Below are 25,808 nucleotides of genomic sequence, written 5' to 3' on the forward strand. Positions count from 1 at the left end.
GTGGAGATGCAAAAACGAGGGATGATGTAGTAAATCAGGAGTTTGAGAAAGTTGCCTAATTTTGAGCTAGGGCCTCTTGTTTGTATGCGATACCTACCTTGTTTTTACAACAACAACCAATCCTAGATAAAGGCTTGCCAGGCCTCACCTGGAGGTTGACAAACCTAACCAGCTGGAGTATGGTTATTCAGAAATCCAATGTGTGTAAATGGGCTTGCTCTTTGTAGGGACGTTTTGTATGAGCTCTTTGTAAGATTACAACCTAGAAGAGAAACATGCACTGACCCTTCCATGCTGTGAAGGTCTTTTCTCTTTTCCTCTTTGCAATTTTCACTCTTTGTCTGCTCTCGACTACCTTGGATGTTAGTTTGGCTCAGGTAGTGTTGCCAACCCTAGGTTAGGAAATTCCTGGAGATTTCAGGGTGGAACCTTAGGGACTGCAGGACTGGGAAGCAGTGACCTCAGTGGGATATAATGGCATAGAGTCCACCATCCAAAGCTGCCGTTTTCTCCAATCTTTGTAGTCTGAAGATCAGTTATAACCTGGCAACTTGGCTGTTCTCAAAGTGTGGGTCACACTCACAGCCCACTCTCAAGTAGGTCACAGTTCAAAACTCATGAGCTGGGAGAGAAGACTTAGGACACCCCCTCCTCCCTGTGGTGGGGAAAGGGAGTGCAGAGCAGCCACATTTCCATCCCATCCTTCACCTGACACCTCCACTTATTCTCAGGGCACCAGTTCACTCCCAACCATGGACACACTCTAGACACTCAATAAAGAAAATTGAGCTAGTCAGCTCCCATGTGATGCCTCACTTTGTAGTATCTTCACAGGCTTGAAAAAAAATGTGAGTGCTCACTTAAGCCTCCCAAAATCAAAGTTCCTTTCACAATATTTCCATTAAGACAGTGTTCAGTCTCAGAATCTTTCCACCGCTTGAATGTCTTATTGTAGCCATACAAGCACAAAATCCTCTCTATGGTTAACGTGATGCTCAGTCAAGGTGATTAGAAGACCAGCCCCAGGGGAGAGAGGGAATCTATATCAAAGCCTAGAAACCTGTCAATGCAACACGCCTTTGAATCACAGCAGCAGTTTTATTAAGATATAAACTCCATACAGACCACAGGGAGAAGATAGCCACTTTCCCCCAGTGTCCCCGCCTTTGCTCCTTAGCAGAGGACCACACTCAGCAAAAACAGTCCCTGCCCCAGACTTCGGTCTGGCAAATTTGTCACCAAGGGTCAGACCTCATCCCAGGTCAGAGGGCAGGCCCAGCCATTTTAGAGGCCTGGCAAGGCAGTCCGAATCTCCAGCCACACTTGCTCATGGGGAGGCGGGGTATGCCTTTCCCCACCACTGCTCAGTCCACTGTGAATATCCGGTTGGATATATCATCCAGTAGCCAGTCAATGCCTGTCAGCAAATTCTCTCCTGTGAAGGCGCTGCAGCCTTGGATACACCAGTGGTGGCTGTGGATGCTGTCGAGGCCCAAAGCCTAGGAAAGGAAGGAAGAGGAAGAGGGTGAAGCTGCTGCAAGGGTTGGAGAAGGCCCACCGAGCAGGCAGGGTCTTTGGTGAGGGCCCCGAGATCTGAAGCACCTTAACCTCACTGCCAGTTATCTTCTGAGGTCTCCAGAGGTACTAGATACTTGCACAAGTGGAGCGATCTCAGGCCAAGAGTAAAATTGTGGGCTCATTATGCATGGAATGCTTACCTCATGCCTTTTAGCTGCGCAGCAGGGCTGTAGTATGGTCTCTTCGTGTTTCTCTGTTTACATGCAGGGGATCATTTTCTGCCTGCCCCGCAGCTAGTGTGCAGGTCTCAAAGGCCTCTGCAGCTTTTCATTCTCTTAACTAGGCCCATCAATTCCTCTTAAAGGCACAGATCTCATCATACCCATAGTTGCAAGGTAAAGGGTTTTGTTAAAGCCCTTTAAATTGCATTTATATATTGATATAGCTGTGATAACAGTATATTGATATTGTAGCCCCTTTCCCAAAGTAACTCCCGCCCCTGCAAAAGAAAAAGGCAAAGCAATTCCCTGGACCACACACTGCTGAAGAAGGGGACCATGTGCAATATCCCCCTCCTTTCCCCTTCACACACATACTGCTACTGTTGCTCCAGGAAAATTGTTTTAAAGTAGAGGCATGTTTGAAATAAAGTTGTAAAAAGACTTCCCAATTATTGGAGAGGGTGTAAGCAGAGCAGGGGAGGTGGAGTGGAAACAAAAAGAGATCCTGCTTATACTGTTCCTTGTAAAAGCCAACTGTATTCTCTCCATATGAGCTTTTAGAGAAGGAGCTGGCAACATAAAACAAGAAGAAGGCGTGGACAGCAGTGGAAGGCAGGGGGATTTGTGGAGCTAGGTAGGCTGGCGGAGGGAAGATGTCTGGGGCAAAGCTGTGCTCACTGACAAATTTGCTCACTCTGGGGGCGAAGCAAAATTAAAATCGTGCTAGAAGTGGTGTTGCTTGCCGCAGAGAGAATGAAAAGTGAAAGCAGAGGTTGAAGAAACATGTCTATACAAGAAATCTTGCTGTGACGGACATTCGCCCCCACCATGCAGCAAAAACAATGTGAACAATCATAGGTGGAATCACAGTTGGAAGGGGCCATATAGTCCAACCCCCTCCTCAATGCAAGATCAGCCTAAAATATCCCTGGCAAGTGTTCATCCAGCTGCTGCTTGAAGACAGCCAGTGAGGGGGAGCTCCCTAGGCACCCAATTTCCTAATACCTTTCCACCTACAATTTATACACATTATTACGAGTTATATCCCCTGTTGCCAACAGGAACAGCTCATGTGGGCTCCAGCTTTCACTGAGGAACAGGCTCCAGGTTCTAGAACTGGTATTGACAGGGCTAGAATGTATTCAATGGTGGCCTCATCTTTACAGTATAGGCTTCCAACTGAAGGAAAATAACTCCTGGATGTAATTTCAGAGTTTCTTTCCATTCTTTTTAAGAATTCTTGGAGAAAAGGATTGGTGCTAGAAGACTGGAAGTGGCAAATGTTGTCCCCATCTTCAAGATGGGGAAAAAGGAGGATCCAAGCAACTACAGACCCATTAGTGTGATGTTTACACCTGGAATTTTTTTTAGAACAAATCATCAAATAGTCAGTCCTTGAGCAATTAAAAAGGATGGTTGTAATTACAAAGAGCCATTTTGTCAACAATCCAGCACAGATTTCTCAAAAACAAGTAATGTCAGACTGTCTTATCTTTCTTTTTTTGTTGGGGGCAGGGGAGGAGTTACTACCTTGCTGGATCAAGGCATAGTTTGTCTTGATTTCAGTAAGGCTTTTGATAAGGTTCAACACGATTTTGGTGACAACTTGGTAAACTATGATTTGGATCTTACTACTATTAGGTAGATTTGTAACTGGTTGACAGATTACACCTAAAGAGTGCTTGGAAATGGTTCCCCGTCCTGTTGGAGAGGAATGACAAGTGGAATGCCTCAGGGTTCTGTCCTGGTCCTTGTGTTGACATCTTTATAAATGACTTGGATGAAGAAATAGAAGGGATGCTTATGCAGATGATACTAAATTGGGAGGAGTAGAAGACAGAGACAGGATACAGGATATTGACAGGCTGGAAAACTGGGCTAAAACTAATGAAATGAATTTCGACACAGATAAATGTAAAATTCTGCATTCAGGTAGGAAAAACCAAATGCATAATTACAGGATTGGGGAAGACTTGTCTTGGCAGTAGCATGCTAGTCTCTAGGAAAATTCCTCCATCACATGAGCTGCAAATTCCACCCCTGTATAGTGTGGTCTCCCCCCACCCCTTCCCCATATGACCACTGGCTCTCACCTCCTGAATGGCACTGGCACTCAGAGCCCCTGGCAGGTCCTGCTTATTGGCAAAGATGAGCAAGGTGGCTCCAGCCAAGCGCTGTTGGGGAGAGAAGCAGCAAGTGAAAAAATGCTTTGCATCCACACACAGCCCTCATATCTTGGAGTGCCAATATGTTCCTACTCCAGTGCAGGTCTGCAGCAGCAGCAGGCCTGGTGCCACCGTTCCTATGAACCTGCAGTCCACAGAGGGGGTAATCCACTACCTGCTCTTCCCACCCCAGCTCTTACCTCTTCCACCAGAAGGCTTTGCAGTTCCCGCTTGCAGTCATCCAGACGCTGGCGATCGGCACTGTCTACCACCCAGATTAGGCCGTCCGTGCTCTCGAAGTAGTTCCTCCAGTAAGAGCGCAGAGACTTCTGGCCCCCCACATCCCAGATGTTCAACTTGAAGCTGCAAAGAGGTACTTTATTGGTCATGAAGGGGCTAGAAACTGAATAAGAAGCTTAGATTACTGAAAAGCTAGATTTGAATCCAGGAGAAGGAGTTTGGATTTATACCCGGCCTTTCTTTCCTATAAGGAGTCTCAAAGTGGCTTATAAACTCCTTCCCTTCCTCTCCCCACAACAGACACCTTGTGAGGTCGGTGAGGCAGAGAGAACTCTGAAGAACTGTGACTAACCCAAGATCACTCAGCAGGCTTCATGTGTAAGAATGGGGAAACAAATCAATTTCACCAGATTAGAGTTCGCTGCTCATGTGGAGGGAATCAAACCCAGTTTTCTAGATTAGAGTCCACCACTCTTAAGCACTGTACCACTTGGAACCTTACAGGCCAACAAGATTTTCGCAATAAGCTTTTGAGAGTCAAAGTTTCCTTCTTTAGATATCTGATGAAGGGAGCCTTGACTCTCAAAAGCTCATACCCAGAAAATCTTCTTAGTCATTCAGATGGCACTGGACTCAAATCTAGCTCTTCTACCGCACACCAAAATGGCTACCCACTGAAACTAGACCACTGAAAACAGAGAGGGAAGTACCAGGATATTGTAAGAAGAAACAGGAAAAGGAAGAAGAAACAGGAAGGGGAAGAGCCAGCTAGACCCTTCTTTCCTGCACAAGGGAGGTTAGAACTGGAGGACTCACCCACGATGCTCCAGTGTCTTGATATTGAACCCTAATGTGGGTGAGATGGTGTCAATCTCGTCCCCGTTGAACTTCTTCAAGATAGTTGTTTTGCCAGCATTGTCTAGGCCCCTTCAGACAAGTGAGTTAAGGAGGATACAGCATAGAAGAGAAAGGAGTGTACAGATAACTTTTGCTTAAATTTTCTTAAAGCTACCATGGAATGTTGTACCACAAAAAAAGGTAAATACAAATTTCAGAATGGAGTGGATGAGCATTTTAATCTTCCTGAGGTGCTGCTCTAAAAGTTACTGTCCCTGGGCAAAGGAAAACAATCTAATGCAAAATCCAGTAGATTTTATATTAATCCGATTTTTTTCCTCTAGTAATTTAGGATAGATGTCATTGCCTCCAAGTGAAGTCATTACTGTCTTTTGTTATCTCATTTAAACATCTTCTCTCCCTTCTTTCTGTTGTGAATATAAAAGCACCCACCTCAATGCATTTGTTAAATTCTGTTACATAAAATTTTACAGTGGAATAAATGGTAAGATGCTCCTGAACTCCTGTTTAATTTTGCGGTTACAGATCAACATAGCTGCTCAACAAGTGTTCCCTTAGTTACAGGGTTACAGGAAAGGCACGGGTATTGGGTTCCCAACCTCAAGTTTGGGCCAGGAATTCTCCCAGAATTACAAATGATTTCCAGATTATAGAGATCAACGACCCCACATAAAACATCAGTTTCAGTAGACAGACTGTACAATAACCCTGCAGTTTCTTTTTTTTTACCTTCCCAATACTGCACCCTCCTCAACCACCACCCTAAAATCTTGAGGCAGTTATTAAGCCAGAGATGGCCACTCCAGCGCCCTACTTAAAATCCTTATACAGCATTACCTCCAAATCTCCAGGAAGTGAACCTTCCAGACTAGAATTTGCAACCCCAACTAGGGGTTCAGAGGTATTCTATTCTTCCTACAATTAATCTGATCATAAACTCCCAGCTGACATGATGCCTGTCTGGTGCAGCTCAGCAGGCACTATTTAAGAATAACTGCTACTCTAATGACGCATCAGGTGCGCGCAACTCCCTTAAATAAAGCAGATTATGGCTAGTGCTGGAGAAGGGGCAGGGATCGCCGGCATTACCCTCTTTCTCGCGGAAGGATACAGCATGAGCAACCGCAGCTCCCGTTCCTTTTGCCGCATCTTCTTCAGGATGCTGAGCAGCCCCATCGCTTACCCGAGCTCGCAGCGCGGCGCCCGCTGTCACGCCGGGCCCGGGATCCTTTGGCACCGCCCCTCTGGCATCCGCCAATCTGGAACTCCAGCGACTTTCGCTCAAAGAGATATGTAAACAAAGAGTTCTATGCAACTCTCACTTCCGATTGCCATTCTAGACATGCTCCCTAAATGGACCAGAGGAGTGGAAGCCGATAATAGGATTCTGTGTTTATACAATAATGTAGATTCAGGTCGTGTTAGATTCCAGGAAATTTATTTATTTATTTATTGCATTTTTACCCCGCCAATCTCCCAAAGGACTCAGGCCGGCTTACAAATAAAAGCATACAAAAAGATACAATAAATAATACAAAAATATAAATATTATAAGATTTAAAAATTAGATTACAACAGATGGCACGGGAAAACGTACATGTGGACATAAAAGCATATGTGCGCACCGTATCCAAAGTTCTTGAGCAAATAAAAATGGTGGGAACTCAGTGCTTCTCCACTTCAGTGCAAATAACATTGCTGTCCAGCTTCACTATGTTTTTTAAATCCTGCTTTCCAGACAAAATTGGCCCCCAAAGTGACTTACGGCAACCATATAATGAAATAATGATAATGATAATCTTAAGTATGTGCGTGGTGGTGGCGTTACAGAATCTGGGTCCAACAGGCCCGATGCCTCCAGCTTCCTTGATGTCAGCTGGTCACTCCGTGGTAAGTCGGAAAATACGATTTTGCTTATTAAGAGCTTTGTGAAACTCGAACATTTGTTTTCGATTGTGCTTAAAATATTCGCTTGAGTTTCCCAAACCTTTTCACCTATCAGGATCCCGAAGTTGCTTTAAACAACCATTAAGACTGTAACCCCTTGTTTTTAGCGGACTTTCCCTATTAAGAACCGCCTCTTCCGGGAAAAAGGAATAGGAGCGGCCAGACCTGTCAGCTAGTTACCCTGCTACTCTATGGTAGCATGTAAATCGCCGCCTTCTATCTTCATAAGGGCGATGGTTTTAATGGCGCTTGAACATTATTTCCGGTTTCAGATTATGCCTCTCTCTCTATGGGGCAAGAGGAGCGGCAACAGCATTTAAACGGACGGAGATACAGCATTCAGCCATCTGACTGGGTTTAAGAGGCCAGGGGAGGGGCCTTAATGCTTTGGAGAGAATTAGTAAATTTGTAAGACCCTCAACTCCTCTCTTAAAAAGAAAAGTTGTTTTTAAAAATAGAATATCCTTTTAGAAAAAGAAATGCATTGAAAAACTTCTTATTATAATCACACCTTTTAATATGTCCATGTCTTCAAAAGTTAATTTTGTATCAACCTTCATGTAATTTATATAATTAGAGTTGCCAGTTACTAGATAGGGGTTGGGGATCTACCAAAATTACAGCTGCTTGCCAGACTAGATAGATTGCTTATTCAAGTACTTAAACATTCATTCCACTTCCTCTGGAGAAAATGGCTGCTTTGGAAGATGGATTGGAGAAAATGGCTGCTTTGGGAGATGGATTGGCATACCCTACAGAGGTCCCTAAATCTCACCCTCTTAGGTTGCACCCTCAAATCACCAGGTACTTCCGAACCCAGAGTTGGCAATCCTATCTACATACACCAAGTAGTGTATTTGTACCTATCACAAGTAGAGTTGTCAACAAACCTGAAGAAAAATATCTTGTTCCCTCTACTGTAAAGATGAAGGTAATCCCCCATGCAAGCCCCAGGTCATTACTGACCCATCACATCACAATGTTTACAAGGCAGACCTATGTTTTATGGGGTGGTTTTGCCATTGCCTTCCCCAGTCATCTACACTGTACCCCCAGCAAGCTGAATATTCATTTTAATGGCATCAGGATAATGGAAGAATGATGCAACTTTGACCAGTTACCTGAAACTTCTGTCAGCTTGTGAGTACAGCTCTGACTGCAGTACTACAGCTTACTATTCTACACCATGGGTTTCCTTCCCTCTACTATAGGCTTTATTAAATATATTAATACATCTGTACCCTGTCTTCCTCCCCAATGGGGACTCAGAGTGGTTTATGACATCATTTGCCTTTCCTCCATTTTTATCCTAATTACCTTGTAAGTCTGAGAGACTATGACTGGCCAAAGGTCACCCAGCAAGCTTCCACAGCATGTGCAAGGGTTTGAATCTGAGTTTTCCAGGAGCTAACCCCACACCAACATGAAAATTGGCAGCTAAAGCTTTTCCTGGCGTAGAGGTAAATCACATCACCTGGTAAATAACATTCCATTAGGCATATATTAAAAGGTCAGGGCATTTTTCTTCAGGACTTTTGGTAATCCTTGGAGAGTACCAGTTTAGCATATTGCCCCTGCAAACCCATTCTCCAATTCCTCCATGCTTTCAGCGTTGACATTTAAGGACAACTGACGGATGAAGATTTCGTCCAAGTATGTGTCTGTTCAGACAACACAGCTTTAACTCTATCGATGTGCAGGCCACCATGGAGTCTCCCTTGTTCTAAATCCTGGGATGCCATTTCAGAAATTAATTTCAGTCCAAGCATGTTAGGAATGGGGTATAAGGCTCCTTCCATACATGGGATTTACTCTACCATAGCTCTCCAACAGGAGCAAGGTGTGAGTGGGCTTCCCCCGCCCCCCCGGCGCCCAGAGCATCCTGAAGTTCTTTTTCAGAGCATCCACACTATATTCTTCAAACATTCTCCTCCTATCTGCTGCTGTGGTTTCCCCAGGTTTGCTGCAGTTCTTCCCAAAGCGACTTTATTCCCATCTTTACAGGAAGATCATAGTCAAAGTAGGTTTGGCCAGCATGTGGATTTTTAAACCTCTGTTCCCCTCCATTTCCTTTTGTGTCCTCCATCTACTCCCTGGCATCATCAGAAGACTTTTGGGGGGCTTAAAAAATAACTTGTTATTGCAATATCTACCGGTATATACTATCATCACACTGATTGTAGAAACACACCCAGTAGCATTTTTTTTAAAGCAAGCAACGAGCCCTTTGCAAAACATCTGTGCAATACATGTGTGCAGGAATGAGGAAATACTCAGGAAAACATTGAGAACCCCCCTCAAATGCTGTGTTGCAAATACTCCTGCACTTCCAGTGATGATGAGTGCACAATGGGGAAATGTTACTACACAGAAGCAGCCTAGCTCGTACTGCGGCTTTTGACTGCTCAAAATGAACTCCTAGGCATGGGATTTGGTAGAGATGAAACTATATCATCCCCCCCCCCCCCCCCCGCAAAAAAAGGACACAGCTCTTAAGCCCACAATTTGAGACGGATTTTATACACTAGGTCTCTAGCTCCCGTGGTGCAAAAACTTTGCAGAGAATCACATTTGTTTCTCACCAGGAGTCAGAATGGACAGGAAAACATCAACCCAGGATCTCCATTGCAAAGATGGTTTCGTTTGTTCTGCACTCATGTGGCACCCTTAGAGCTCTAAGTGGTCCTTGGTTGTCATTCTTTCACACCCTCCCCGTATAGCAAAGAGCTCTGAAGAAAACATTAACCATGGGCCTCAAGGGGGAGGTTTTGCCTTGGTTGCTTTTTTTTTGCCCATCACCTTGCTGGAGAAAAGAAGACTGCACAAACCACCGTAGCAGTTCCTCCTGCATTATCCCAGTTCTCAGCTCGACCACCCAACTTCTCAGAACTCACATCTGGTTCTGGCATCTACGCACCATCTCACCTGCCCTCCTTCCACCCACCTTCTGCCACTGGCTATCACTGAACCCCACAATACACCTTGACTCTCTTACCTGGCTTTTACTTTTTAGCCAATGGCCCCTGTTCCTTCCTCTGGGTAACTGCTTCACAGCACTCTGCAGGGATCACAGACAGAGGCTGGCCCACCCTTTCCCAGTCTTAATTTAAGAGTGATGCTTGCTGAGGCAAAAACTCTTTCCTGGGGTGGGGGTTGCACTTCTGCACCATGTTACATTTAAATAGGCTGCTGCATGCGCCACCTCCTGTAACAGCTGAATTCAAATGCAAAGTCCGGCATATGCAAATTCCTGCAGGAAAGTGATTTTGCCTTGCCAGCATAATGTTTTAAGTCAGAGAGAAGTACAGAATCCCTTTGCGCATGCAATTCCTCACAGCTGTTGTGGCGGCTATTTTAGTTGGGCACACAGAGACGATTACCACGGAAGAATCTGACATCTATTTCTCCCGTCTCCTTGCTTTGCCGCTTTCAGTGGAGGTAGCCCCATGCCCCAGAACACACAATGCTAAAGCCACAGAAGGAAGGCAAGTCTGGGCACAGCCAGAAACAGTTTTTTTTAAAAAAATATTTATTTAAAAATATTTTTACCCCGCCTTATCTTTGCAAATGTAAAGTGACTAATGAAACAGTAAAGGCTGCAAAGCCTTTGTTGCAAGCTTTGGCCGAATTCTTCACTTCACTAGGGAATGAACCTGCTCCCCAGACACGGCACCTTCTCTTGCTGCAGAATCCTGAACAAAGCAACCTTTCTAGTGGAGACAGGCTCAGAACTCTGAATCCCATGAGCCCTAGTCAGTCAAAGGTGATTGTCAGTCATGGCATGGCAGACCTCACATCCCAAGGATCTGCTCTTCCCGAGCAGAAAGGCCCAGAAAAAGAGGGAAAAAGTGGGCCCAATTGAGTCAGCCTGGAGAGAAGAGAGTTATGGCTGCACGTGTACCCTGAAGACCCCACTGAGCACTTTCCTTTTGCCACATAGGCAGCTACCTTATCCTGAGTTAGATCTTTGGTATATCAAAGTCAGTCTCATTTACTCTAACTAGCAGGTGGCTTTCCCGGGTCTTAAAGCTCTTGCATATTACCTACTATACTCAGCCTCACAAAAAGATGTTAGCAGATTGTATATTGCTCCACCACAGAATTCAACATGCCGGACCTTCTTTGTTGTAGGAATGCTCTGCCTGGGTTCTAGTGCCTACCTAGCCCTGCTCCCCCATACATTGATGATAGGGGTTCAATTAACTATAAATGCTCTTGTATCAATGTACCATGTTCAATAATGCACAAAATAATGTTTTTACAGCACGTAAAAATGAATGATAATTCTCGTATTTGTTCGGGACTATATTCTAATGCGGAAGCATACAATTTTCTCAACCGTTGCATCTCAACTGACCATGCTAACATCTTTATCTGAGGCAGCGTATACCTCGTCCTTTTGGCTGAGACTGAACCTGAGGCCTTTTGCATGCCAAGCAGCGGCTCTACCACACCCTCCACCTTGCTCGCTGTGCTGTTTGGCTCAGCTTCCATTCAGGGTGGTGAGAGGAGAGGGATTCTGGAAGACACACAGTGAGGGTCACTTCTGTTGCAAGAAAACTAGAAGAGGAAGTCCCTCCATGCTGATGCTACTATACCCGGGCCTGACTGTGCAGGAGGAAAAGGCTACTTACCTGACTGGCCTCACCCTGCTGGCTTCCCCAGGCCTGGAGGGCCAGTGCTGAGATCTGACTCTGCTGTCAGGGAATCCGTCAGCCAACTGCCACTGCTGCTGAGTTCCCCACAGCTCCTCGAGGATGAGGGATCTAAAACAAACCAGGGGGGATCAGGAGGGGCCCAACCTGCTTCTGCCTCTCAGCCTACGCCCTTCTCTTTATCCAGGCTCTCTCAGAAATGGGCAAGTTACGTTTCGACAACGTACAAGCACAGAAGCGCTGTGGCCCACCATAAGGGCTGCAAGGCAAATTCCACTCAAAAGTGCTGTTGAAGACTTTCACGGCCGGATTCAACTGGTTGTTGTTGGTTTTTCAGGCTGTATGGCTATGGTATAGTAGCTCTTCTTCCTAACGTTTCGCCTGCATCTCTGGCTGGCATCTTCTCTCTGTGATACACCTCTGAAGATGCCAGCCACAGATGCAGGAAAACGTTAGGAACAAGATCTACCAGAGCACGGCTACACAGCCCAGAAAACCCACAACATCCACTCAAAAGGCTTCACTGCAAAAGTTGAGGAAGTAACAAAACAGCTAAGTAGTTGGCAGCCAAAAAGACAACCTAGGTAGCCCATTGTCCTACCGAAGTCACCTCTATCATCACCATCAACAGTTTCAGATCCAGGGCCCACATTTGATGCAATCTGGCAAATAGGTGACCGGTGTTTAGTGGGTTATTACACCTGTGTTTTCCCTTCTAATTCATCTCCCAAATAATAGGGAGAGAAGGTTTTCTGTCTTTTTCAACATTGGCCCTCTTGAGAAAAGCTGGTCTTGCTGAAATGCCCTCAACTAGTGAGAATATAGGAAGGCTGTTATATATTTAAAACAAATACCAAACAAAACGTAAGTGAAATACATCTGTTGCCACCCCTCCTCTAGAGCCAAAGGCATGACTCCCTTGTGCAACTTGACCCACTAGTTGAAGGCTGAACACACCTGTTAGCTTGTCCCCTGAAAGAGTCTGATTTTTCTGTCCTTCATGAACCAGTGGTGGCAAAACTATGGCACTCCAGATGCTCATGGACTACAATTCCCATCAGCCCCTGCCAGCATGGTCAATTGGCCATGCTGGCAGGGGCTGATCGGAATTGTAGTCCATGAACACCTGGAGTGCCATAGGTTCGCCACCACTGATCTTCAGTCTAATTCTGTCAAACCGCTTACCTACAGAGCACCTGTGATCCATGTAATCTTAGAAGGGCATTGGCCTCTCTCCACCTTGAGCAAAACTTGTCTCTATTTTGTTCTCCTCATAGCAGGGAAAGATGGAGTTACCCACAGGTGGATAACGGCAGCTGCTAACTGCAAAGCTAACTGCGTGGCTGACCACATGGCCCCGCAGTAAAACAAACTGGGAACTTCTTCCCATAACCCTTTTATCCCAGGTGGGGAAGGGAAATGCAGAGAAGTAAGAATCTTATTGGAACAATCCATTCTGCCTAGGCCTCCGGAGCGGCATTTACACACTAGCCCCCCACCTTTCGTTCCAGCGCCTACTCTAAAGAGGAGGAGAGGAGAGGGGAATGGTTGGAGGCTCCCTCAGGGTGCTTGGAGAAGCTTCGTGGTGGTCAGCTGGCTGGTGGCAGAACAGAAAGCGTGGTGTTGCTTCAGGTCAGCTCTGCCCGAGATCCCTTCCCCTTGCGCCTTCCGGACACGGCTGTTCACAGAAAGAGAGTCAATGGGAAAAAGAGGGTTAAAACATGGGTGCCTGGCACAGGTGGTTTGTAAACCAATCCCAGAGTTTCAAGGCATAGCCAAAGTAGCTGAAAATCCAGCATTCAGGCATCAGCATTTGGCAAAGTGTCCTGAACACCCTGAGCTAGAAACTGGGGTTAGTGACAGCAGCAGAGCAAAGAGAGAGGAGCAGACGATGCTCTTTAGGGAAAGTAGAGGGAGGGAAGGACGTTAACCGAGGCGGGGATGCGGGTTCGAATGCCAGGAGCGGGATATCACAGTGGCCGAATTCCCCCCATGCAGAAGGCGGGACGGAGGTCGAAGGCAGGGCAAAGTCAGACAAAGGGGTATCGTTAAAGCGACGCTGATTTTACGACGAGACGCGAGAGGTTCTGTAAAAGCCGTTTAATAATCAACACTTTAAAAACGAAAAAAGAGGAACCAAACAAGTTGTGGCAACAAGAACAAATTCTGTTTACCAGTTATACAAAGAAAGGAGTACTCAGGTATACAGCAAAAGCATAGGAAGCTTCATCGGCTACGGAGCGCGTGACTTATTCTCAGCTCTGCTCCAGGAACCAGAGCTCTGTACGCGACACACATCAAGCAACAATTAGCTAGCGGTGTGTACTGAGGTTGCAAACACCCGTCGCCTCGGACAGGCGTTCAAAAGCAGACACGTTTTTTACGAGCAAAATTATCTTCGGATTCATTCGCAAGGCGGGGTTGGCGAGGCGGCTCTTCAAAGCAGGCTTTACGGTAACGACCGGATGAAAACAAGGGAGGAGGGGAAAAAAAAAATAAAGCGAGGGGAGAGGGAAGGCGGAGAGGGGAAGGACTAGCAGAACCGAAAGGCAGCGTCACCAACCTTCGAAGGAAGCCGACGTAAAAAAATCAGCGCAGGTTAGAGCATGATCAGCAAAGGGGTCTCAGAGCCACGGCTTCAGTGCTGCCTCACACAAGCACGGAGGAGCCTGCAAAGAAATCTACACCACTTAGATGTACATATTACATATATACACATACACAGTTTGGACACAAGGTGCGGCCCTGTGCGCGAGTGACCAGCAAGAGAGATGACCCATTCACCGCACTTCCGGTTACAGCCCATCGCCTATTTACCTACACATGGTGGAGAAAAATCAGGGTGCCCTGTACAGCTTGCTCCAGGCACTGATTAAGGTCCCCATTAATAAAACATTCAGCCCCTCCCCCCACCTCGGCCACCTGGCATGCAACCTACTATCTCTGGACACTTACTCCTGGGGCAGACCGCACTCAGAACGTCTGCGCATACTGGGCAGCATAGGCACTGGCGTACCTCTCGTAGTATTCCGCCACATTGTAGGTGGTGCCTATGCTGTACTGGGAGTATGTGGCGGCAGCGGCGGCGGCGGCAGCGGCTGCATACCCAGGCTGGCTGTAGGCTTGGCTGTATGTTTGGTTGGCAGCGGCGGCGGCAGCTGCTGCCGCAGCAGCATAAGGATCAGTGTATTGGGCCACTACGGCGGTGGAAGCAACTGTCCGCCTGCCCACTGGGCTTCTTTCCCTGTAGGCAGCTGGGGCAGCGGGTGTAGGGGGAGGCAAGGCCCTATCGTAGGCAGCCCGGGCTCGATCGTAGAGCTCATAGGAGTAGCGGTCGCAATACTCTCTGTCGTACCAAGCCCTGGGACAGTAGGGCGTGTATGTTGTGGCCGGGGTGGGAATGCGACCCCTAGAGAAGTAGTAGCTTGGGGTTGGGGGAGGTGGGGTGGGTACAGCAGCCCCCTTAGTGGCCCGGAGGGAACCATTGCTCTTGGACAGCGTGACAAAGATTTTCTGGTCTTCCAAGGGGGTGTCGTTCAGGTTCAAGATGGCATCCATGGCTTCCCGCTCCTTGGCCATGTGCACAAAGGCGTAATTCTTCACAATGTCACACTCCACAACCTTGCCAAACCTTTCGAAGAGCTGCCTGATTTGGGCGGTGGTGGCCTTGGCAGAAACATTGCCCACGTATATCTTGGTGGCGTTGCGGATCTTGGAGGTGGCATACTCCACGGTCAGGTGGGCCCCGAAGAACTCGCTTTTGTGCAGGGAGCTGATGGCCTGGTGCGCCTCGTCCTCCTTCTCCATGTGCACAAAGGCAAAGTTCTTCAGGATGTCGCACTCGTTCACCTGGCCGTACTGTTCGAAAAGCTTGCGCAGTTCCTCGGCCGTGACCACCGGAGACAGCCCCCCCACGAAGATCTTCACCATGGCAACTCTGGGGAGCCCTGCCCAGGAATCCCTGGCGGGAAGACAAGGAAGGGGAGATTAGCTCTCAGACTGCAGTTGAGCCCCGGAACTCGCCACGACCCCCCACCCGCCCCCTTCTGCTCCAAGACGCGCCTTAGGCGGCCAGGTATGCCACGGAACCCCAGCAGAGTGTGGTAGGCCACGGCGGTGGCTTTCAGTGGAGAGAAGGAAGCAGCCAGGCCCAAGCCCAGGCCGGCGCATCCTTCCCACGGCGGCGGCCACCGGGAAGAAGCGCTTCCCTGCAGCGCCGGCCCTCCAGCGCGCCGAGCCCGCCGCTCCCCTCCTTCCCCTGCCCTGGGCCGGCAGCCTGGCTCGTGGGGGGTCGGGCCCAGGCGCCGAGGAGGCCGCCGCAGCTCGGGGCACCCCCTCCGGGCCGGGCCAGGGCTCCCTTCCGCTCACCTGCACCGCCCGGCTGGTCTCCCGCTCCTTGCGCCACGCGATGCGCCCAGCCGCCTGGCTCGCCTAGGCCTGCGCCATGTTCTCCGGCTGCATCATGTGATGGTGGGAGGGGGTCGGCGGCCCCCGGACGACGGAGCCGGGGCGGGGGACGCTCCGGGCAGACCGCCAGCGGCGCCACACGGGGCCGGGCGCAGCGCAGGATGGCGGGCGCCGTCGAGCACGCTGTGGCCCCGGGGGTGCTCCGGGGAGAGCTTCTGCCGGGCGCGCGAGAAGCGGAGCGACGCGATGGCGCAGCCGGTCCGAAGCTGGCCTCGGAAGGGAGGAGGGCGGACTGGCCCGGTGTGGAGAAGCTCAGGAAAGGGAGGCGGGCTGCTGGCGGCTCCTTACAGAGCCCTGCTGTGCAGACAAAGCGAGAAGGTCGCCCTTGCCGGTGGCCACGATTCTCAGCCTTCTTCACTCCCCCAGTCAGCCTTCATTCCCTGGACCCACAGGTCCCTTCTTCGCCCCACATAACTCGGACCCCACCCTCACCCTCACCCTCACCCTCGGAGGCTTTCCTCCTCTCAGGAAGAAGAAGAATTTGGATTTATATCCCCCCTTTCTCTCCTGTAGGAGACTCAAAGGGGCTTACAATCTCCCTGCCCTTCCCCACTCACAACAAACACCCTGTGACGTGGGTGAAGCCGAGAGAGCTCCGAAGAACTGTGACTAGCCCAAGGTCACCCAGCTGGCGTGTGTGGGAGTGCACAGGCTAGTCTGGATTCCCCAGATAAGCCTCCACAGCTCAGGTGGCAGAGCGGAGAATCAAACCCGGTTCCTCCAGATTAGATACACCAGCTCTTAACCTCCTACACAACTGCTGCCAAGAGTGGGTGAAAGTAGAATCGCTTATCTCTAGATAAAAATCCATTTATTCTGGCATCTGAATTTCCCAGTCTTGGCTACCCATCAAGGGCATGGGGACAATGTATTGTCGAAGGCTTTCACAGCCGGATTCAACTGGTTGTGGTGTGTTTTCTGGGCTGTGTGGCCGTGGTCTGGTGGATCTTGTTCTTAACATTTCGCCTGCATCTGTGGCTGGCATCTTCAGAGGTGTATCACAGAGGGAAGTCTGTTACACACTGTGTCCAGTGAGAAGGGAATGTTTTAGTGGGGTATAAATGGTCATGTCCCCAGGTGGGGAACCAATCAGTGTTGCATAGCAAATTCCACCCAAACACTGACTGATTGGTTCCTCACCTGGGGACGTGACCATTTATATCCCACTAAAACATTCCCATTCTCACTGGACTCAGTGTGTAACAGACTTCCCCCTGTGATACCCCTTTGAAGATGCCAGCCGTGGATGCAGGCGAAACCTTAGGAACAAGATCCACCAGACCACGGCCACACAGCTTGGAAAACACACCACAAACGGTATAGGGACACATGAAGTTGCCTTATAGTGAATCAGAATCTGGGTCCATCAGGGTCAGTATTGTCTACTCAGATTGGCAGTGGCTGCCCGAGGTTTCAGGCAGAGGTCTTTCCCCTGACCTGCTGCTTCATCCTTTAAAGTGGGGATGGTGGGGGTTGCCAAGGAGATGCAATACCACTGAGCCATGGCCAATTTCAACCAACAGGTAACATTGTAAGATCCTACCTGTCTCCTGGGAGAGGGGTAGGCTGTCCTCAGAATGTAATTAATTTCATTTTTTTATTTAAAAAGTTGTGTGTGATTACAGAAGGTAAGGTTCTTGAGCTTTAGGAAATGGGCAGAGATTGCTTCTGCTGTGGCTGTTTTGCCAGTTTACCTGTTCAGGTAATCCCTCCTCCGCTCCCCCCACAGCCAAGTGTTAGATCTGCTACCGTGTTTCCCCGAATATAAGACAGTGTCTTATATTAATTGTTGCTCCCAAAGATGCGCTATGTCTTATTTTCAGGGGATGTCTTATTTTCTGTGTTCTGTTCGTCGGGCATACTTCCAAACAAAAACTTTGCTATGTCTTACTTTTGGGGGATGCTTTATATTTCGCACTTCAGCAAAACCTCTACTATGTCTTATTTTTCGGGGATGTCTTATATTCGGGGAAACAGGGTATCACCCAAACAAAAAATTCCAGATAGAGCAAGAGATTTCAGCGTATAGTGGTGGGCTACAATAAAAAGGCAGCTGCTCTCAAAGTGTGGCTACCAGCCAAGGATTCTGCTCCATGCACATGCAAATCAATTTTCCTGCAGAGAGATGGACCCATGGAAAAGCATGGGTCATTTGCCCATTACAGGGGCTGTGCCATACAAAATGGCCTTTCAGAAAGGACTGTATTCAGGACTGATGAGGAACCCATTTGACCCTTGCTATTAAAGATCTCTGTCTGCCTTATGCCACACCAAAGAGTCAGGCTGAAGCAGTGTAAGAGTGCCAAGACCTGGGCAATTTGTTGATGAGAGATTTGAGCAAGAGAAAAGCCTGTCTGATTCTTAGTTTATTTCCACATCCTGGGTCTTAGCTCCCAGGTAACTTTCCTAATCTTCCTCATATTCTATCTAATACATTTTTATCTCACTTTCCCTCAGGATACTGTACACAAGCTTTAACCTGGATGGCCCAGGCTAGCCTGGTCAGATCTCAGAAGCTAACCAAGGCCAGTTATGGTTAGTACTTGGATGGGAGACCACCAAGGCAATCCAGGGTTGATGAGCAATAACAATAACTATCTCTATTTGTCTCTTGCCTTGAAAATCCTATGGGGTTGCCATAAACTGGCTGTAACTAAGAAGGAGGAGGAGGAGGAGTTTGGATTTATATCCCCCCTTTCTCTCCTGCAGAAGACTCAAAGGGCTTACAATCTCCTTGCCCTTCCCCCCTCACAACAAACACCCTGTGAGGTAGGTGGGGCTGAGAGAGCTCCCAGAAGCTGTGACTAGCCCAAGGTCACCCAGCTGGCATGTGTGGGAGTGTACAGGCTAATCTGAATTCCCCAGATAAACCTCCACAGCTCAGGCGGCAGAGCTGGGAATCAAACCCGGTTCCTTCAGATTAGATACACGAGCTCTTAATTTCCTACGCCACTGCTGCTCTTAATGGCACTTTTCACCACCAGGTCAGAGGGGCCAATGCCGCATCTTTCAGGCTTGGACAGTTGGAAATAGCACAGTGGTATTTTACCATTACATAATGCAACAACAGCACTTCTAGAAGAGCTAATCACCAGGGCATTCCTCCAAGAACCTGTGGCGGGTCAATGCTTAAAGTAGATCGGATGGTAGCCTTTTATTGGGCAAAATTAGGAATGCTTGGATTGGAGACCACTAAGGAATACCAGTTGCTATGCAGAAGAAGGCAATGGCAAACCTCTGTTAGTCTCTTGCTTTGAAAATCCTACTGGGTTGCCATAAGTCAGCTGCAATTTGATGGCACTTTACACACACAATGTAAAGGAATCCCCCCTCTTTCATGTTATCCCCACAACAATCCAGCTAAGTAGGTTAGATTGAAGAGGAATGATTGGTCCAAAGAAGCTTCATGGCTAAATGGAGGTTTCAAACCAGGTCTCTTTCTGTCTTAATTGGGTATTCTCAAAACTACACTGACATTCAAATGTGGAAGGAAACCAATTTTCTTACATAGGATTGATCATTGTCTTTCAGCCTGGCTAATCTCTTAGGGCTGTTGTGAGGGTAACAGGGAAGAAAGGAACAATGTACAGTAGCCCAAACTCAAGGGAGGAAAGGCAAGATAAGATAGACAGACAGGCAGAAAATCTTTATTGGCATATAAAACATACCAGGCAACCATAATCCAGCCATAAGCAAGACTAAGAACAAGCCATAACCACAAATTACAGAAAGGAAAAGTAAACGACAATGTATCTCCCAGCCTTAGCTTGATGCAGCTTTATGGCATCTTGCAAAAATTTTGCTACTTTCTCACTTATTTCAAGATTGGAATTGTTCAAGGGAAGGAACAAATTAGCAGAATCAGAAAATCCTGTCCTATTTACTAAAACAGTTACTTTGTTTAATTTCCCAATACAAAGGACAGTAAAATAGGGCATGCTGAATAGTTTCACTTTACAGATAACAGTGCCTATCCAAATATGCTTGCTACATTCTGACATTTTCCATAGAGAATTTCAGATGGCATAACATTGAATCTGGTCACAGAGAAAGCTGTACGTTGATTCGGATTTTGGAGATGGTAAAAATATGTAGTGGTATGGCCTGCATTAAGTCGTATCCCCAATCTCAGAGGGCAGCAAGCCTTATTGGCAGCACTATTAAGATTTTGTGTTTTAATCTCCAAGAATGAGCATTTTATTTTATTTTATGGAAGGCCTCAGATGCTGAAAGACTAAAAAGAGAATCAGTGGGTATTCCAAGAGATCTATTTTTTCCCTTGGCAACATGAAGCCAATTTGAAACATTGAATTCTGACAACATTTGATAAATGAGGCTAAGGGGACTGGTAAAGTAAGATAATATAATAAAAACAGAGAGGGTGGCTTAACAAAGGCAGCTGCCCTGTATGTTTGTGTCTGATCTCAAATCTCCAAGACTACTCACAAGCTGGCCCATTTGGAGAGACATGCTCCTCCCCTTTGGAGAGACTTGCTCTCTTTTCTTAGAACTGGATATGAAAGCTTGGAGACCTCTTAGTTTTCAGACTTGGGGAAAGAGTCACATGGATTGAATTACCATTGGAATATAAAGGGTCATTGCAGGTTTGGAGGGGCTGGTTAAGATGACTCCAGATATTGCTGCCCTCCAGTATTCACACTGCTCTTTGGTTTGCATGCGCGAACACACATACAGACACATCCTAGAGGAGGGAGCAGAGCACAAATGTTTTCCCCTTTTTAGGCCCCTCAGCATCAGTGAAGAGAACAAAAGAGCTGCACTCTCCAGTGCTTTTTTTTTCCAGCAGGAAATGGGATATTGCCCCTGGGATATCACAGGCAACATTTGTAAGTGGCCTCTGAGAAGCAGATTGGCTGCCTGTCTCCAATCTGCAGTGGGGCCCTTTGCTGGACCCTGGGCCTAGGCAGATACCTCACCATGCTGACCCTTGATCCCATTTGTGAGCAACCCTTGCTGCCTGAAGATACTCTGTCAGTGATGGCGAACCTTTTCGAGACCAAATGCACAAATTGCAACTCAAAACCCACTTACTTATCGCAAAGTGCCAACGCAGCTGTCGCAGCAATTTAACCTGAATAACCCCCTCAAGCAGGGGCCAGCCTGCTGTAGCCTCCAGCAAGTCCCACATGCGCTGCTCTGCGCCTCTCTAGCTTCTCTGCCACCTCTGTCCACCCTCCGGGCAGCAGCCACCTGGAGCACAGGCACCAGGCCCACCAGCCGAATCCTCCCTGCTCGCTGAGGTGCATGCACATCAAGTCCAGCGGCCCAGGCCAGCCTAGATGTGTGTGTGTGTGGGGATTTCCCTCCCACATGACAAACTCTGTGCGCGCGTGCCAACAGAGAGGGCTCTGAGTGCCACCTCTGGCACCCGTGCCACAGGTTCGCCACCACTGCTCTATGTATGCTCTGGAACATCATGCTTCAGCTGTAATGACCAGCACTGCTGCTGTTAGAATAGCATGGGCAGTTAGCCTTATATGCCTTATTTTTGATAACTTTTCTTGAATTTTTTCAATAAAGTTTTTTTGTGTAAATTTCATGTGAGTTACTGCGGAGGGACCAGAACCTCTCTATCCAGGCCTGAGTTTGGTTATGTTGCCACGCCAACGCAGGATCAGCCTTGCCACTTTCTAAGGAAATATGCATAGGATTTAAAGCTCAGAATTCTCCAAAGGAATGGAGAACTGTGTATTTTGTTTTGTTCTATTTATACCCCACTCTTTCCCTGCAGGCCAAGCTCAAGGTGGCTTCCAACAGTAATATATTACACTATATTCCAATATAAAAACATATAATTTAAAAATGTTAGCCCCACTTTAATTCAGTGAGACCGCATCCTAACCACTTTATATAAATGAAAAATAATATCTTCAGGGGTAAGGATAGCAATAATTTGTAGAGCTAACAGCTCCCAGGTCTCCCCAGAGGGATAGAGACAGGAGGGAAAAGAATAAGGAAAAGGGAGGGGGAATATAGGGGAGAGGAGGGAAAAGAATGGGAAGGGAAGAAAAGAAAAGAAAAGAACAATGAAGGACAGAAAGGGGAGGAAAAGAAAATGGAAAGGAGACCAGCTGATCTACTAAACTGTTGCTACCACAACCATCCATGGCCTTCTTTGTGGTGTCCCTGGCATTTTGGACACTCTCCCTCCAGAGGTCCACCAAGCACTAACTCTGCAAGAGTTTAGGCACCTGACCAAAACTACCCTCTGTACCTGGGCATACAGGTGATCCCTCCTGTGTGGTACCTCCCCCCTGCCTTTTATTTACCTGCCATCACCATACCCACACTCTGTTGGTTCAGCCCCAGCTGAATTTTTGAAATAAGTTAGGGGGCATTATGGGGGATGGGTGATGACATATTTGTAGGAGGATTGGGATAGGGTGGGGATGGTTTTTAAAATAGATTTTATAATGGTTTTAAGATTGTTTTATGGTGTTTTATGATTGTAACCCACCAAGGGACTTTGATGATGGGCAGGAAATAAGTACATAGATAAATAAATAAACAAACAAACCATGTGTCTGGCAGAACGTCTCCACATTATAGGTCCTACAGAACTGAACTATAGGTCTCATTACCAAACTGCCAGTTTAGAGCAGGAAGAATCCATTTATGTTAGCTGAATCAAGCAATGATTTTTTTTTCTGCCATGTTGTAGGCTAGGTGGATGTGTTTGAAGGTCCCAGTGGACAGCCCTGCTGCTCTTGTCCCGAGAAGGACCAGTTTTCCCAATTCTGCGTTGAATGCTGCTTCATTAAAAAGTGTCTTCTGTGAAACGAAACAGAACCCTAGCATGCTAAGCTCCATGACATGATATTCCTCCAAGACAGTGTTTTTCAACCTTTTTGACGTCACGGTACCCTTGACCTCACTCTTCATGTCTCACGGTACCCCTGCCATCCTCCCCCCACCTTCCCCACTTGGGGTGAAGGGAAGCATGGGGGTGGGGGTGGGTGGGAAGTGGCTGCTGATCTTGCGGCAGGCCCTGCCCCCTGGCCCAGCTCCATGTCCTCACTGGTGCCAGTGGGAGACACTGCAAAAGTGAGGGGGGCTGGTAGCATTGCCGCAGTACCCCTGGGACATGCTCACGGCACCCCAGGGTACCACAGAACCCTGTTGGGAATCACTGCTCTAGGAGAAATGTTAGTACCTCTTAGTACTTTGGAATCACTAGCTTGAAGGAAGGATGCCTAGTCACCAAACCATGCTGTGAAGCTGCCTTGGTGGAAACCTCCAAGAACATACAGGGCTGGAAGGAACAAGATCCCCATCAGTAGGTCGATTTCAGCAGCTTTGTTTTCTCAAGAGATGAGGCAGGACAGCTGAGGAAAGAGGTCTTTGATGGAATTTGCTGCCTGTGTCACGTGAACCCCAGAAGGCAGTGGCCAATGGGTTTGGCTCATCTGTGATGTCACAGATGTGCGCCATGGTCCACTTTGCCCACAAGACTTTGCCACTCTCTCTATCTTTGCCATGCTCAATCTGCTGTTGGTTTGCTGCTTCGGCCAGGAATGTTTTGCTGGAGGCAAGGCTGCAGTGGATGGACAAAAGGAACCTATTGCCTGGGAGTTCTGGGCATTTATCTCTACTGTGGTTTTGGTGTTGCTGGCAATTGGGACAAAACATCTCTGTGGGATGCCCAATGAGGTCAAGGTAGAGGAAAGACAGGTGAAGAGATAATCCTCTTTATTTTGCTTCATTCAAATGCAGGGGTGTTTTTTAACCCACTCCTCTGTGGCAGAGGCTGAGCACCAGTGGTGAATGTGGAGCCAGGTTGATTTGGAGTCAACCTCGTCTGACACTCTTAACAGCTATACCACACTGACTCTCATAAGCTGACTGTCCTCTATTGCCAAAATATTGATGGACTTCAGGATTTCTGTAAACATTTCCTGGGTCAAAACCCCACAACTGCACTTTGGGGTTGCCAACTCTAACTGGGAGCTGTGGAGGGGAAAATTTGAGGAGGGATTTTACCTGGAATCTATGGTATATAATAGAGTTTGCCCTCTGAAGATGCCCTTTTCTCTAGGGTATCTGATTATAGTCTAGAGACCAGCACATCCCAACCTTTTTTTCACTCACATACCCCTTAGCAACCCATTTCTCTAAAATTGTACCCCATATTAGCAAGTCCATTATGTAATTATGTACCCCCAAACACTCTAGCACATACACCAGTTTGAGAACCACTGGTATAGAGATCAGTTGTAATTCTAGGAGAAACTCTAGCCACTATCTGGAGACCAGCATCCTCACTACAGTGTTCACCCTCATGGTCATCTCTGCCCTGCCTAACCAAGCTCCTTCTTTCCCCTTTCCTCAGCAGCAAGTGCTTCTCTCAAGTTCAGAAGAGTTGGAAAACCGCCTTCAACAAGCCTTCACAGAGATGGAGCAGGACTTGGTGAAGCTGATGACATCCGTGCGCAGCTGCAAGGCCAGCCTTGCCATGCACCATCGAGGCTGCAAGACATCAGACTGCCGGCAGGCCAGAGAAAGTGGAAAAGCATTTAACCTGACTGTGTATGATATTGTGGAGGGCTGAATCTGAGGCCTATCACAGGGTCTGCAGCCCGGGAGGGCCTTGGAAAGAATAAACTACAGCAGAGAATGCAGCAGAACAAATTCATGGGGCTGAGGAAGGGAGGGCAAGCTGGAGGTTGGCTGGCAAAGCATAGGCAAAACGAAGGGAATGCCAGGCCAAAAAAGCCCCAAAGGCCAGAGCAAGGGGAGGGAGGAGGAGAAGAATGAAATGGAGGGAAATCATGAAGGACCTAGACGTGGAAGGAAGTAGACCTGCCAACCCCAGCTTGGGCAGGTTTGGCAGCCTCCAGGTAATGGCTGGAGATCTCCCACTGTTATGACTGATCTCCAAGTAACAGAGATTAGTTCCCTTGGAGAAAAAGGCTGCTTTGGAAGGTGGACTCAGTGGCGTTCTACCCCACTGAAGTCCCTCCTTTTCCCAAATCCTGCCCTCCTCAGGCTTCAACCCTAACATCTCCAGGTGTTTCCCTGGCAACCCTACGCTTGGAAGATTGCTGGACATTTAGGAACTGTGCATGGGAACAGCAGAATTTGGGGAGGAGAGAAAACAGCAGGGATGTAAAACCATAGAGTCTGGGGCACTCACTAAAGCTGCCATTTCCTGCAGAGTCTGGAGATCAGTTGTAATTCTAGGTGTTTTTGTTTATCTGCTTCATTTATGCCCTGCTTTTCTCTCCAACAGGGACCCAAAGAGGTTTGCTTTGTTCTCCTCCCATCTGTTTTATCCTCACAATAACCCTGTGAGGTAGGCTGGGCTGAGAGTAACAGACCCAGGTCTCCCAGCAAGCTTCTAGGGATCTGAAACAGAGCCTCCCAGATCATAGCCTCACATTCTAACCTCCAACCTCACCATGCTGGCTGCACTGACATACTGGATCAACAACGTTTAAACGGCCTTGGGCTCTCACTAAGGTTGCCAACTATGGCTTGGGATATTCCTGGAAATTTGGAAGTGAAGCTATGGAGGGCAGAGTTTGGGAAGAGTTGTATTTTATACCCCACTTTTCTCTACCTTTAAGGAGCCTCAGAGGGGCTTACAAATGCCTTTTCCTTCCTCTCCCCACAGTAGACACCTTGTGAGGTTGGTGGGGCTGAGAATGTTCTGAGAGAACTGTGACTGGCCCAAGGTCACCCAGCAGGCTTCATGTGGAGGAGTGGGGAAACAAATC

General features: G+C 47.7%; 2 protein-coding genes across 2 annotated transcripts; both read right to left on the reverse strand.

Moving 5' to 3' along the window:
- Positions 1–1,078: 1,078 nt before the first annotated feature.
- ARL2 (ADP ribosylation factor like GTPase 2) lies at positions 1,079–11,973 on the reverse strand. Its single transcript, XM_048514179.1, has 5 exons — positions 6,114–11,973; positions 4,961–5,071; positions 4,105–4,267; positions 3,833–3,913; positions 1,079–1,499 (listed from the first exon to the last, which is right to left on the reverse strand). Exons 1-5 carry the CDS (start codon positions 6,176–6,178, stop codon positions 1,365–1,367), a joined length of 555 nt encoding a protein of 184 aa, XP_048370136.1. The 5' UTR covers positions 6,179–11,973; the 3' UTR covers positions 1,079–1,364.
- A 1,716-nt stretch (positions 11,974–13,689) lies between these two features.
- On the reverse strand, positions 13,690–16,451 carry LOC125442642 (RNA-binding protein 4-like). Its single transcript, XM_048514164.1, has 2 exons — positions 15,973–16,451; positions 13,690–15,565 (listed from the first exon to the last, which is right to left on the reverse strand). Exon 2 carries the CDS (start codon positions 15,532–15,534, stop codon positions 14,578–14,580), a length of 957 nt encoding a protein of 318 aa, XP_048370121.1. The 5' UTR covers positions 15,535–15,565; positions 15,973–16,451; the 3' UTR covers positions 13,690–14,577.
- Between the last annotated feature and the right edge of the window lie 9,357 nt (positions 16,452–25,808).

Source organism: Sphaerodactylus townsendi, linkage group LG01 (assembly GCF_021028975.2).
Source record: "Sphaerodactylus townsendi isolate TG3544 linkage group LG01, MPM_Stown_v2.3, whole genome shotgun sequence".
In the NCBI taxonomy this organism is placed as follows: Eukaryota; Metazoa; Chordata; class Lepidosauria; order Squamata; family Sphaerodactylidae; genus Sphaerodactylus; species Sphaerodactylus townsendi.

Coding starts and splice junctions, on each gene's coding strand:
- ARL2 (XM_048514179.1), bottom strand. CDS start 6,178: ATGGGGCTGCTCAGCATCCTGAAGAAGATGCGGCAAAAGGAACGGGAG. Junction 4,268..4,960: donor AAGACACTGGAGCATCGTGG/GTGAGTCCTCCA, acceptor ACCTCTTTGCAG/CTTCAAGTTGAACATCTGGG. Junction 1,500..3,832: donor GTGCCAGTGCCATTCAGGAG/GTGAGAGCCAGT, acceptor TTCCTTTCCTAG/GCTTTGGGCCTCGACAGCAT.
- LOC125442642 (XM_048514164.1), bottom strand. CDS start 15,534: ATGGTGAAGATCTTCGTGGGGGGGCTGTCTCCGGTGGTCACGGCCGAG.